Source organism: Corvus cornix, chromosome 1A (genome assembly GCF_000738735.6).
Source record: "Corvus cornix cornix isolate S_Up_H32 chromosome 1A, ASM73873v5, whole genome shotgun sequence".
In the NCBI taxonomy this organism is placed as follows: Eukaryota; Metazoa; Chordata; class Aves; order Passeriformes; family Corvidae; genus Corvus; species Corvus cornix.
In genome coordinates, this window is record NC_047057.1 from 8,774,064 (window position 1) to 8,789,018 (window position 14,955).

At 38.1% G+C, this 14,955-nt stretch overlaps 1 protein-coding gene across 9 annotated transcripts in view; it reads left to right on the plus strand.

Annotated features, from left to right (window-relative positions):
* Positions 1-14,955, plus strand: part of PCLO (piccolo presynaptic cytomatrix protein) — a 326,540-nt gene that overhangs the window by 143,091 nt on the left and 168,494 nt on the right. For all 9 annotated transcript variants that reach the window (XM_039571469.1, XM_039571467.1, XM_039571460.1 and 6 more), the window contains exons 5-6: positions 6,273-11,337; positions 11,713-13,724. In XM_039571469.1, coding sequence (XP_039427403.1) covers positions 6,273-11,337; positions 11,713-13,724 — 7,077 coding nt within the window. The remainder of the gene's footprint in view (positions 1-6,272; positions 11,338-11,712; positions 13,725-14,955) is intronic.

Consider the following 14,955-nt stretch of genomic DNA (forward strand, 5'->3'; position numbering starts at 1 on the left):
CCAAAAGGAAATAATCTGAGAGGGTAAGGTGTACTGTACTTTGCAATACCAAAATATAATAGAAATTCCAGGAATACTTTGTGATGTCTGAACATGGCACATTAAAGAATGCAATTTTTACATCTTTTTACTATTTAATTGGCTTATCTCATATAGACAAGGACTTTCATGTAGGGTTCTTGCGGGCTCTCAAATCAGAGGAATGGGTGAGTTTATGATACCATGAACTAGAGGTCCTCATTTCTTAAATAAATGCTTTTGCTAGACATAAACTCACCAACAAGTCACTTTATCAGCTGAAGTGAATAACATGCACAATTTGTTGAGAAATGGAAAATTAAGGGGTTTTGTATTGCAGCGCAAATTAGGTGCTGATTATTATGTTATAAAAATAAGAGTAGGCTTAGGGAAAATGTTTAATCTTTGACAGAATTATGTTTTCAAATAATCCCAGTCAAAAAGGTCAAGGGTTTGTTTGGCTTTTTTGTTTTGTATATTTCCTGATCGTAACCAACGTATTTGGACAGAAAAAATATTCTAATTCAAAAATTATGATCTAGAAAATACTATTTTTATAAACCAAATCTCCTGTCTGAAATATACCTCCTATCACATGTCATGTTTACTGCTCTTGATCATATCTAGAGTTACTATGTATGACTGTACTGAGGGAATCCCTGAATTATGCTTGGAGTAACATAGCCAAAAATACTACTTTTTGGACCAAGCAAAAAGGAGATTTGGGAAAATCCTATTTCAAATTGTTCAGCATTAAAAATAAAGAAGGTGTATCACCTGGCTTGTACTTAGTAAAATAAACTCTGATTTTTTTTTTTTTTAATTGAAGTACTTCAGTCTTGTCTGTGCTGTCCATCAAACATTGCTAGATACAGCTCTTCCCAAGAGACCATGTGATAAAAATGGAAGAGGTGATACCAATTTAGATATCACACATTGATTCCATTTCACTAGGTAAAAGACAACATGTAGACATTGAAGAATATAATTTATATGTATTTCAGGGTAGAGTCGTATGGAGGATTTCAACTAGGTGTATTTTTAATTAGGGATGCAAGGGAAAACCTTTCTGCACTTGACAAACTGCTGTCATTTTATATCCACTTCTGTGGAAATGGTAGTTACTAACTTGTTTAGCTTTCCATTAAGATAAGCAATTACTGCTATCCTCATTTTTCACTAAAAAAAAAGAAGAAAACATGAAAACGCAGCAGCACTCCAGTAAGTCCCTGAAGACATGAAGAGCTTTGTACATGATTCAGTAGAAACAGTAGAATAGTCCATGGAAAATCAGAGAATCATAGAATGGTTTGTTATGGAAAGGACCTTAAAGATGATCTTGTCCCAGCCCACCTGGCACAGACAGAGACACCTTTCACCAGACCAGGTGGCTCAAAGCCCCATCTGACCTGGCCTTGTGCGCTTCCAGGGATGGGGCAGCCACAGCTTCTCTGGGCAATGGGTGCCAGTGATTCACCACCTTAATAACAAAGAACTTCTTCTTAATATCTAATCTAAACTTGCTGTCTTTCAGTGTGAAGCCATTTGTCTTGTCCTGTCCATGCTCTTGTAAATATTCTCACTCTGTCATTTCTGTAGGCTCCCTTCAGGTTTAGGAGAAATCACAAATATCAATTGTATTTAGAGATCTGGCATCCTCTGAAAAAAAAAGTGATTTTAATATTGAAACATTTTAAAATATTTGAGTCTCAAAGTGTGATTTGAGGAATCATAAAGCTGTTTTTTTCTTCTTCAAAGCATTTTTTCAGTAATATTTTGAAATATAATTTCTTCACAAATTTTTTAAAGAATAAACTGACTGCTCATGTTTTACAGGTCCTTTTCCTGAGAAACCATCTTGTAATATTGACTATTGACATGTGCAATAGCAGTTAGCTGTTCTAACAAGGATGCCTAGGAATCTTGGAGGTTTAACACATGCAGATTTTCAGTATCTAATCATCATCTTGGAACTCACAAATAAACACAGAAGTAGTTCAGCATTTCTACATGAACACGTTACCGTGGTGTCAATTGGACATACATTTGCAATATATCAAATATACTATATATGTACCCTTATTACTACCTTCTTATGTTTACTGAGGAATGATCACATGCTTCAGTTGAGTAACTGAGTAAATATTAATATTTTGTTGATTGACATCATTATTCTAACACGTGCCATTAATGACAAAACACAGCCCAGAGAGAGAGAAAAAGGAGGATAAGACTTGTTTGTAGCAATATTTCTGGATACAAATAAAATGTTTCATTTTGAAAATATAAAGTTGAAATTGCAGTTTACATAGTTTAGTCAAATGTGTTTCTTTTCCACTTTGTGAAACATTTTTGTATAATGTAGATATCTTTATTTCTTCTATTAAAAAAAATGACCTTTTAAAAATTGTGAGTTCCTTTGCAAAATCAAATTTCTGTGCTCTGCAACAGAATTTGATTTTGCCAGCTATAAATACTTTTTTCTAAGAAAAGAAGATTTTTTTTTGACATACTTTCCTTTTATTAAAGTTCTGGTTTGATTTGGTAACCAATAGAACTTTTTTCAGAGAATTATATAATCATAAAGGTTGAAAAAGAGCTCTAAGATCATGAAGCCAAACTATTAGCTTAGCAAATACTGCTACCTTCACCACTAAACCAGCTCCACAAGTGCCACACCTTGATGTTTTTTGAACACTGTTTTATGTTTTCAAATAAGAATAGTAAAAATGAGGAAGAGTAAGAATAAATAATACTGATAAAGCAAAAAATTCTAATACAAAATAACTGTGTAATGGATTGACTCTGGCATCACAGAAATGGCACTGGAATAGCACAGATACATTTGACATTAGATATTTTTTAACATTAGTTAAAGAGGTTGCATTTGCTGTTTTTAAAGTCTTATCCAGACTGCAGCTTTTATGACTCCTTCTTCCTCATGTCTCAAGAAGTTCTTCTTATCAATGTCTGTATTAGAGCTAAATTTGTCCAGTATTAAAAACACACAGTAGACAAACTCAGAGGAAATGCCATTGAAGTACTCAGAAAAGCCCAGTAATTCAACATGTATCAAAGTACTTCCTAATTTACCAGGGAAAAGAAAGTAGATTTTTATGATTTGAATGCATTTTTTTCATTCTCAAAGAGTTCTGGAATATATATATGATCTTTAGCAACATTGCTTCTGCAATATTTTGTTATTCATCTAAAAATCTTATGTTTATGATATGTTTGCAAGTTTAACAATGATGCTGTCTTTGTGGATTTAATGGCCAACCCCACAGAAAATAAGTTAGCAGTCCTTTAAGAACAGATGTAGCTAGTGGCAATATCCTAATTCTCAGACTACAGGAAGTAAGAGAAAAAAGCCCAGAGGCCACATATTGTTTGCATGCATATTGATCTTGAAGCATGATATGCAGGATAATTTTTGCATGTACCATGGTGCAGGCAACGATACAAACAAAAATGTTAGAAAATAGAGTCATGTTTTGGTAACCTTAAAAAGAAAGTTGGATTTTTCTCATCCCTTTTTTTGCCAGTGAGAAAAGAATTCTGTCCTTATTGTAGATCTTTTTCTTCTCCTTACTGTACAAACAGCAGACAATCTCATATTCAGTTTCCTGTGATTCATAGCAGTCATGTTATGGCATATGCTGAGGTTCAACAGCAGGGTGGGCAACAGCAATATTCATTGCCATCTCCTCTGGTTTGGTCACAGTCTGTACTAGACACTGGACTCAGCTGCAAAGAGAATGGCTGAAGTTGTTCCATGAACCAGTTGTTCTTTACCTTTTTCTGTGCTTAACTGTTCAGTTGATTCTTTCTATCTCTGCTTTACAACTGACTGTATCACTCCGTCTCCCTGTGGAGAACCAAGATCTGAGAGGTTCCCTTTCACTAGATGGATGCATCCTGTCCATCAGCTTCTGGGAAACCTTCTGAGCTTGAGCAATGTTTGCATTTTTTAGTAGCTCATCTAAATTGATCATAGTGAGTTTTGTTGGGTATGTCTTCATAAGTAGGAACATATTGATCATAAATGAAAAAATAACAATCAAGTGTCATGGGTGAAATTTCAGTGAGGGGTGTGCTATTTATAGAGGGAAAAATCCCTTGGTTTTAATGATACATGTATTTTTTTAACATAGCAAAATAAATTCCCCTTAAACAATTTTTCTTTAATAAAGGGAACAAAAATGTAAATATAACATACAAAACCTGAAATGTTTAATTATGCTTCATTGCTGACTTTTTGTAAAGACCATACATAATTCTGTCCTTAAGGGCCGGACAATACCCAAGAGTAGATTTTTCAGAATAGTGAGAGCTGTAGGGTTCAAATGGTGATGACTTCCCAAAGTTTTTTTTGAATACTGCAGGTTTCTCCATGTTTAAATATTAATCACAGCCTTATCATTCAAGAAGTCCTTAGTAATGTTTGTTTTCACACTGGATTTTTATTTGCAATGGATTTTTCTGTGATATCGGATAGTTGGATTTGCAATATTGGTTATAATGTTGGTAAAAATAAATGTAGTTTATATTCAATGTATTATCTGATTTTGCAAAGCATAAAATAGATCACTCCTGTGAATGATGATTAATTAATAAAATATTAGTATATTACTGCAATAGTATTTTAATATTAATATAAATATTAGTGTTTTAATGTAAGATTATATTCAAAGTATATAAGATATGTCTAAAAGCAACAACACATACCTTAAATGTAAATTAAATCTAAACCTATCTAGTTTTAAAAAAGAGTATAACTGACTATAAAAAATATTTGGATTTTGATATTTTGACTCTAAATGTAACATTAGTGTGAATAAACTTTGAAAATACTTGTAGTCGATAGCAACTTACCATGAGTGTACATGTTATTTTAAATTATAATTAACATTCATGATAATTTTCCTAGTATATTTATTCTACAGTACTTTTAACTATTTTTCAAATAATCTTATTGACAATGAAGTTGATAAATTAAACCTTTAAATAAATGATTTGCTGTACTTCAGAAATCACTGACTTAGGTTAGCAAAGCTGGTAAATACTCCCTACTTCTATTATTGAGAGCCCTAGCAGAAATAAAGATCACATAATGAGACTTTGGGATGCTTGTTCTCAAATTGGCAGTGGATGTGGGGACACTTCCTAAAATTGTCAGCTCAGAGTAGAGCAGACCTGAATTTTGGAGAATGAACTGTTTTTTAGCTGAATGATGAGTTACTTTCACTAAGTACAGAGCATTTCACAGCTGTGAGAAGCAGGAGGGAAACTGGTGCGGGAATACTTGCTGTAGGATATTTTTGGCATTTTTGTTATTTATAGAAGGAGATAGAGATGCTTGTCAGTCAGAATGGTGTAGAAGCATCTGGAAGCTAGGATGACTAAGGGTGTTTAATTAGGAATGAGAAGGAAAACATTGGTTCTGATGCTCAGTCAGGAATGCCTGCCTTGTTTGCTTCCTTTAATCATGGCTGACCATCATGCTTTCCTCCCTGCAATCACACCCCTACCAGCAGCTTACTCTGCATTACCAATTTACGGAGAAACTTCTTTTTTGTGAGATACTCAGAAAATATTTGTGCAGTGCCCAGCTGTAGGGGACATACCAATATGTGAGGACATTCCACACGTCATTAAATCGTGCTTCAATACTCAGTGTATTCTGTGGCATGTTGCAATGTGTAATACTTCGATTATCAAAATTAAACCATGAGTCCAATATTTGAGAAGATTGACATATTTCTAGACAATTATAAAAGGTAGAATGGGTAAAGAGAGGAGCAGACTCCAGAAATTCTGCAGCTATTTGTCAAGCTATATTACTTTGTATCTAGAACCACAAAAACAGCTTTGAAACATAGTAAATAAAATCTTCATATAAATAAACCCCCCGGGAAATTTGTCCCATTGTGTGAACAAATGGCAGATTATGATTACTAAGTGTTCTTAAAACAATTAAATTTTATATTGAAAAATAAAAGACATCTTGAAACTAGTAAAATCAGTTGCCAGTGTGGACAGCCAAGCAATGCTTAGATTCAATGCAAAAAATCAAAATTTGAGGAACTTTTTTGTATTATTTTAATAGCTTTGAATAGCAAAATTATTGTTCAGTCTTCATCTGAGACATGAACTCATCCTTTAGGAAAAAGAATCACATGTTTTAATTGCCAGGAGACATTAAGAATTTATATATAAATATATACACACGCGTTATGTATTTATTTTTTTAGGAAAAGGAGGATGACAAATCAGACACATCAAGCTCTCAGCAACAGAAAAGTCCACAAGGTCTGAGTGACACCGGGTATTCTTCTGACGGGATATCAAGTTCACTTGGTGAAATTCCAAGTCATATCCCCACTGATGAAAAAGATTTACTCAAAGAATCTAATAAAAAAGACACTATTTCACAAGAAAGTCCACCAAGCCCCTCAGATCTAGCTAAATTGGAAAGTACTGTGCTCTCAATTTTAGAAGCTCAGGCAAGTACTCTTTCTGATGAAAAATCTGCAAAAAGCAAAGAGCTTTCTGAAACATATGGTGAACAGACAAAGGATCAACTTAAAACAAAGCCTTTGCCCGTCACTCCAGAATCTTACAGTTCAGATGAGGAAGACTTAAAGGCTATCAAAGAGGGTGAAGGAACCATTGTAGAAGAGGGCAAAGGAACTGCTTCCTCACAGGCAGATTACAAGGAAGACCATGAAGGAGAGGACATACCAGCAAGAAGACAGCAACGTTATGACTCTGTGGAAGATAGCAGTGAGAGTGAAAACTCACCTGTCCCAAGGAGAAAAAGAAGAACTAGTGTTGGTTCTTCAAGCAGTGATGAGTACAAACGAGATGACAGTCAGGGATCAGGTGATGAGGAAGACTTCATTAGAAAACAGATTATAGAGATGAGTGCTGATGAAGATGCTTCAGGTTCTGAAGATGATGAATTCATTAGAAATCAACTCAAAGAGATCAGTGCAGCTGAAAGCCAAAAGAAAGAAGAAGTGAAAAGCAAAGCCAAAGGAACAGCTGGAAAACACAGAAGAATGGCACGGAAAAGTAGTGCAGGCTATGATGAGGATGCAGGAAGAAGACATTCATGGCACGATGATGATGATGAGACTTTTGATGAAAGCCCAGAGCCAAAATACAGGGAAAGTAAAAGTCAAGACGGTGAAGAACTTGCAATATCTGGAGGAGGAGGCCTTCGACGCTTCAAAACAATAGAATTAAATAGTACAATAACAGCCAAATATTCTGAAGTATCTGAACAACAGAAAGGTATTTTATATTTTGATGAAGAGCCTGAGCTAGAGATGGAGAGTCTTACAGATTCACCAGAAGATAGATCTAGAGGAGAAGGATCTTCTAGTTTACATGCTTCTAGTTTCACACCAGGTACATCTCCTACTTCAGTGTCATCACTTGACGAAGACAGTGACAGCAGTCCTAGTCACAAAAAACTGGGAGGGGAAAGCAAACAACAGCGCAAAGCCAGGCATCGGACACATGGTCCTCTTCTTCCCACTATTGAAGATTCTTCAGAAGAAGAAGAACTACGGGAAGAGGAAGAGCTGCTAAAGGAACAAGAGAAACAACGTGAATTAGAACAGCAACAAAGAAAAAGTTCTAGCAAAAAATCTAAAAAGGATAAGGATGAACTAAGAGCCCAGAGAAGAAGGGAACGTCCAAAGACTCCACCAAGTAATCTTTCTCCCATTGAAGATGCATCTCCAACAGAAGAATTACGACAGGCTGCAGAAATGGAAGAGCTGCACAGATCTTCTTGTTCTGAATATTCACCCAGCATTGAGTCAGAACCTGAAGGTTTTGAAATCAGCCCAGAAAAAATAATAGAAGTGCAGAAAGTTTACAAATTGCCTACTGCTGTCTCTCTGTACTCACCAACAGATGAACAACCAACTGGACTCCCAAAAGAAGAGAGTGGTCAAAAGACATTGAAAAGTGCCGAAGAGGTATATGAAGAGATGATGCATAAGTCCAAGTCATTTCAAATTTCAAATGAAAATAATGAAGTATTTGAAAAAGAATCATTATATGGTGGAATGCTAATAGAGGATTATATTTATGAATCTTTAGTGGAGGATACTTACAATGGAACTATTGATACTAGTCTTGTCATGAGACAAGATGAGAGCAGTGAATATATACAACAGAGAGGAAAAGAGAAAAAAACAAGAGCTTCAGAACAGGTCTATGATGAACCACAGAAAATAAGTGATCTAGAGAAAGACTACTATAGTGTTGAGACTTTACATACTATTGTGCCTCAAGAAGATATTGTTTCTAGTTCTTACATTATCCCAGAAAGTCATGAAATAGTTGTATTAGACAGCACAGTAACTTCCACCATTGAGGAAAAGCATTTGTTAGATGCAGAAGCTGCTTATGAAGAGCTTATGAAAAGACAGAAAATGCAGCTAACCCCAGGGTCTAGTCCAACACAGCCAACTTCTGATTTCATGCCCACATCTGATACAAAGGTATCTGGTGGTGGAGAAATAGTCGATAGTACATCTTTAACATCAAGCACTACTTCAGCAATCTCAGATGTGTCACCTGTCAGTAGCACAGCACTGTCCATTCCAGATGTTAAAATAACACAGCATTTTACAGCAGAGGAAATTGAAGATGAATACTTAACAGATTATGCCAGAGAAATTCAAGAAATAATATCTCATGAAACATCAATATTGACATACTCTGAGACATCAGAAGGTGCTGCATCAGTTTTAGCTTCTGATACAGCTTCCTTAACATCATCTACATCTTCAGTTTGTACCACGGATAGTTCCTCACCTATAGATAGCACAACCACAGGTTTTGTAGGTCCAGCAGAGGGTGTAAGTAAACCAGCTGATTCTGAAGGTGTCAGGGTAGTAACACAGGTTCCCTTAACATCTGCAAAAGAGTACTCTGAAATGAGCATGCCTTATGAATCTATTGCTGGAGCCACTAAAAAACCATCTATAGAATCAGATGTGGAGAGTGTGGAGCAAACTGCAGTTTGTTTGCCTGAAACTGTACCTTTAGTAGTGGCAACTACAGTTACAAAACCCAAGGAATATGCAGCTGATACCATTACCTTTGATACCTCCAAAGCAGAGAAGGAAACAGCTAGAAAAATTAAAAGTACAGTAGAGGCTGGCAGTGTCAAAATTCATCCTGAAGAGCCACACAAAGAATTGGGTATTGATATTACAAGGATTGATTTGACTAATGCTGCATCTGAGCAACCACCTATATGTATAGCACCAGTACCAGTTACAGAGCCTGCATCAGAAACATCTTCTGTACTCACTCACAGTATTGTAAGTAAGACCAGCATGGTCTCTGTGCCTTCCTCAGCTCCTGCTGTTTCAGCCAAAGTATTCTCTCTTTTTAGAAGCTCTTCTTTGGATTCTCCTGCACATCCTTCTCCACCCCCACCTCCTCCTCCTCCTCCACCTCCTCCACCACCATTACCACCTCCACCTATTTTACCCAAGCCAGCCATTTATCCCAAAAAGAAGTCACAGATTAAGACTCCAGCTGCAACAGCTCCCACAGTGATACCTCCAGTCACAACTGTTCCAACACTTGAGTCCACAGCTGTATTAAAGAATCATGTGGTACCTATCACAAAAACATACACCCCAACACCACCTCCTGTACCACCCAAACCATCCTCCATTCCAGCAGGGCTTGTTTTCAGTCACAGGCCCCCTGAAGTAACTAAACCTCCAATTGCTCCTAAACCAGCAGTTCCTCCGCTCCCAATAGCTGTCCATAAGCCAGCAGAAACACAACCCAAACCAGTAAGTTTGTCATTGACTTCAAGTATGACTCTGAATTTGGTCTCCACAGCTGAATACAAAATACCGTCTCCCACTTCCCCTTTGTCTCCACACTCTAACAAATCTTCACCAAGGTTGGCAAAACCCTCAAAGGAAACCTATGTTGTCATCACATTGCCCTCTGAGCCTGGAACTCCCACAGAAGCTATAACTAGTCAGGCCGTTACCACCTGGCCTTTAGAAGCACCTTCTAAAGAACAGATTCTACAACCTATGCAACCAGTTTTTACTACATCCATGAAAACTATGGATATTCAAAGTATGGCAGGTCAGAGTATGTATATTTCAAGTGCACTGCAAGCTATTCCTGTGACAACACAATCAACTTTTGAAAAAATACCAATTTCAAAATCAGAAGTAGTAACAACAGACTTAACCAAGACCACAGTGTCTGTGGTTAAGGGTCCAGTGCCTGGTTATGGTTTAGGTAGTGTTGCTATTACTATACCTCCAGAGCCACTCCATATTGTAGATCAACCCAGATACAGAGAGAATGGAAGATTCCATCCTTTGGGTGATGTCATAGATCTTCGCACTTTAACTAAGATGGACATTGACATGAGAGACAGCTGCATGGATCTCTCTGCTGTTTCCATGGATGTAAGAAGGCAAATGCCAGCAATTGACACAGGTGGACGGCCAGTAAGTACTGTCCAGCCGTCCATAATAAATCTTAGCACTGCATGTGTTGCCGATACTTCTCTACCTGTAGTCACTGAGACAGTAACTGTAATGACCTGCACTGCCACTGTGAGCTACGCCACCAGCACAGACAGCCTTGTTGATCTGGGACATGCAATGACAACGCCGCTTCAGCTAACAACATCAAAACATTTTGAGCCTGCATACAGAGTAACAGGCAGCCAGGCCTTCTCTGTAGGTAGAGATGAAGTGCCAATAAATTTATCCCTAGGTACTTCAACACAGGCAGTGACATGGGCTACTACAAAGCCTGTTACTGTACCACCTGTTGGTGTTACAAATGGTTGGACTGATCTCTCCACTTCTCAGGAGCCAGCAGAGAGTGGAGCAGTTGACCTTAGCACTACAAAATCCCACAGAACAGTAGTAACAATGGATGAAACTACTTCAGGTATCATAACAACAGTAATAGAAGATGATGAAAAGCCTGTAGATCTGACTGCAGGGAGAAGAGCTGTCTGCTGTGATATGGTTTATAAATTGCCATTTGGTAGGAGCTGTACAGCACAGCAGCCGTCTACTACACTTCCTGAAGATCGCTTTGGCTACAGAGATGACCATTATCAGTATGATCGTTCAGGGTCATATGGCTACCGAGGAATGGGAGGTATGAAACCATCTATGTCTGACACAAATTTATCAGAAGCTGGACTATTTGCATACAAAAGCAAGAATAGCTTTGATTATCGATTTGGGGCAACTGATACAGCAGTAGATCTTACTTCTGGAAGAGTAACTACAGGTCAGTATGACACAGCAGCAGATCTTTCTTTGAAATATAATTTTGATGTTCCTCACCTCATTTCAGGATAATTTTTTTAAATTATTTTTCCCCTCCTTCTGTTGTTTTGCTTTCTTTTGGACAGTGTGACAAATTATTTTGGATTACACATGTTTTTCATTTCTTCATTTTACATATGTGTTTGCACAGAGGTGCCTGCATGTGCCTGCATGTTCAGAAATGCTGTTTCTTTCACATCCAAAGTAGATCACTAACCTGAAGATTTGCATGCAGTTTCCCCTTCCCATTTACTTCATCAAGATGGGATGACTTTCAGAATCCGCAAAGCAACATTCTTTTGTCGGACTGGACTGTAACTTTGCCCTGTAATTTCAGGTGAGGTTATGGATTACTCAAGCAAGACTACGGGTCCATATGCAGAGACTCGGCAGATTTCTGGCCTCGGGCTCAGTACACCGCAGTATTCCCAAGCAAGAATGGTGTCATCTGTGGGTTCGCAGTTTGGCGTTGGAAGTGTTTTAAGATCATCCAATGGTGTTGTTTATTCTTCAGTAGCAACTCCAATCCCATCCACATTTGCCATCACCACACAACCTGGTTCTATTTTCAGTACAAGTGTCAGAGATTTACCTACTCTCCAAACAATTGACTCAGTGCCCTCTTTATCAACTTTGCAACAGACTCAACCACTCCCAAGATCATACAGTTTCTTGACAACTGTGGCAGCTGAAAAAGATAATGCAATTACTGCCATTAGTATGGAGACAGGGTTGCCACCTCATACTATAGAAACTATTACCACTGAGCCAGCCAGCTTGATACCTGCTTTAACTACAGCATCCGAAGTTTATACAGATGTAATTGACGATGAGGTTGCCCTTCTCATTGCCCCTGAAGAAGGCAAACAGCAGCAGCTTGATTTGGAGCGGGAACTTCTTGAGCTTGAGAAAATTAAGCAGCAGCGCTTTGCGGAAGAGCTGGAATGGGAACGTCAGGAAATTCAAAGATTTAGGGAACAAGAAAAGTTTATGGTGCAAAAAAAGCTTGAGGAGTTGCAATCCATGAAACATCATCTCTTATTTCAGCAGGAAGAGGAACGACAAGCTCAGTTTATGATGAGACAAGAGACATTAGCCCAGCAGCAGTTGCAGCTTGAACAGTTCCAACAGCTTCAACAACAGCTCCACCAACAGTTAGAGGAGCAAAAACTTCGTCAAATATATCAGTATGGTTATGACCCTTCAGGAACTGGCTCGCCACAAACCACCACGGATCAAACACTCTTGGAAGGACAGTATGCAACCACAGAAAATGGCCAATTTTGGCCTACTGATGACACAACCACTACAGCTTCAGGAGTGCTGGGTATTGAAATTCCACAAAGCCAAGCGTGGTATACAGTTCAGTCTGATGGCATTACCCAATACATACCCAGGTCTGGTATCCTAAGCTCGGTTTCAGAAATGTCTCTTAAGGATATTGATGTTAGAGAGGAGAAGCAATTGAAAAAGAGAAGTTCTATGCCAAAATTACGTGGTCCTTATGAGGAGTTTGAGGAGACCCTGGAAGAAGAGCCCCGGTGCTTCAAAAAAATAGTGGACAGTGGAGTGCAAACTGATGATGAAGATGGAGCAGAAAGAGGTTACACAAACAGGAGACGGAGAACTAAGAAGAGTGTTGATACAAGTGTTCAGACAGATGATGAAGATCAAGATGAATGGGATCTTTCCAGCAGATCCAGAAGGAAGCCCCGTGTAGGGAAATACACTGAGAGCACCACTGAGGCAGACAAAGCTAAACCATTCTCCAAGGTATCTAGTATTGCAGTTCAGACAGTGGCAGAGATTTCGGTGCAAACAGAACCTGTAGGAACAATAAGAACACCTTCAATCAGGGCCCGATGGGATGCTAAGGTTGAAATCATAAAGCACATTTCAGCTCCAGAAAAGACATATAAAGGAGAAAGTCTGGGATGTCAAACAGAGACAGAGTCAGACACTCAAAGTCCCCAATATCTGTCAGCTTCATCTCCTCAGAAAGATAAAAAACGTCCAACACCATTAGAGATAGGATACTCATCCCACCTTCGTCCAGACTCCACATTACAGGTAGTCCCTTCCCCTCCCAAATCTCCCAAAGTTCTCTATTCACCCATTTCACCCATTTCACCAAGCAAAGTGATAGAGTCAGCATTTGTACCTTATGAAAAACCCATGACTGATGACATCAGCCCTCAGAAGATGCTACATGCTGACATGGCCAAGGTTCCTCCATCAAGCCCAAAGGCAGCAAAGATGATGCAACGCTCTATGTCTGATCCTAAGCCCCTGAGTCCCACAGCAGAAGACAGTTCCAGAGCTCAGTTTCAGTACACTGAGGGTTTTATGGTAAGAAGTATTTGCTTGCTTTTTTTTTTTTTTTTAATATGCAATTCTACAGCTGTTAGTACAGCATGAGGACAGACACACTCATTTCCAGTACCTTGTGTATGTAGTCTTTTTGCACACCTTACTGACAAGTCCAGAGGAATATCTGCTGTCTAAAGCAGTGGTTATCTCCTTCACTGCTTTGCCTGGAAACAGACAAGTCCATATTACAGTCTTACTAATATTTGGGAAATAACAGAACAAGTCCATTTTCCGAATTTGGATGGCACTTTGTGTTTTATATGGCTATTCATTGGTAGTGTAGGTGTTACTGACAATTCTTCAGAAAACTGAAAGCATTTCCTTTCTAATCATACAACACCCAGCTCTTGTGGCACAGTCTGTAGTGCGTTTACCTTGAAATGACTGCATGTGCCTTCTGAGAGACAGATAACACCAGATTTAAAATTGCCTTAGTTAGCTGTCCTTTTTGACCCTCATGAGGTTTCTTGGCCATGTGTGATTCTGTGGATAATCTCATGTCCCAGTGTGTACATCTTTTATCTTTCCCACACCAAAAGGTCTCATATCACAAATCCATTTTTAATTTGTTTGTTTTGGATAAGGAAGATTATCAGGAACTTATACAAATTTTGAGGGCTGTTTATAATAGGGGTGAGAGGAGGCTGACATTAGGATCAAAATTTTCATTTCTGCAGTATTTGTTTTCCTTGAGAAATAAGATTTCATATTTGGGAATCAAAAAAAAGTACCTTTATAATATGATATGTTCTTGGCTGTCCTTTTATCTGAGACCATTACCTTCTGTCAGTTGATGTGTCAGTATCTTGTCAGAATTCTGGAAGAGTTGCCATTCAATTTTTTCAGCAATATTTGTCTTTTATGTTCAGTTATCTTTGAATATGAGTGATTATATGAGTGAATATGAGTGAGGATAAAGAGGGTTTGTTCTCTCTGTTTGATAATTTTTGGTGGCTTTCAAGTGCAGAATTATCTGGTTGTACCCTCCAAGGCTCCCACTGTAAATAGTTCCTGCAGCTTCACATAATTGTGCAGCATTAAATTCTTTCCATGCTGTTATTGCTTGGAAAACAGTACTTGGAAGTTTGAAGGGAAAGCTGTAGTTATGGCATTGGCACTGCATATAAATATCGTTCACTAATGCAGGATAAGCACAGTGGGGGAAACTAGCACAAGCACTAAAGTTTCATGTAAAGGATTTGAAACCGCA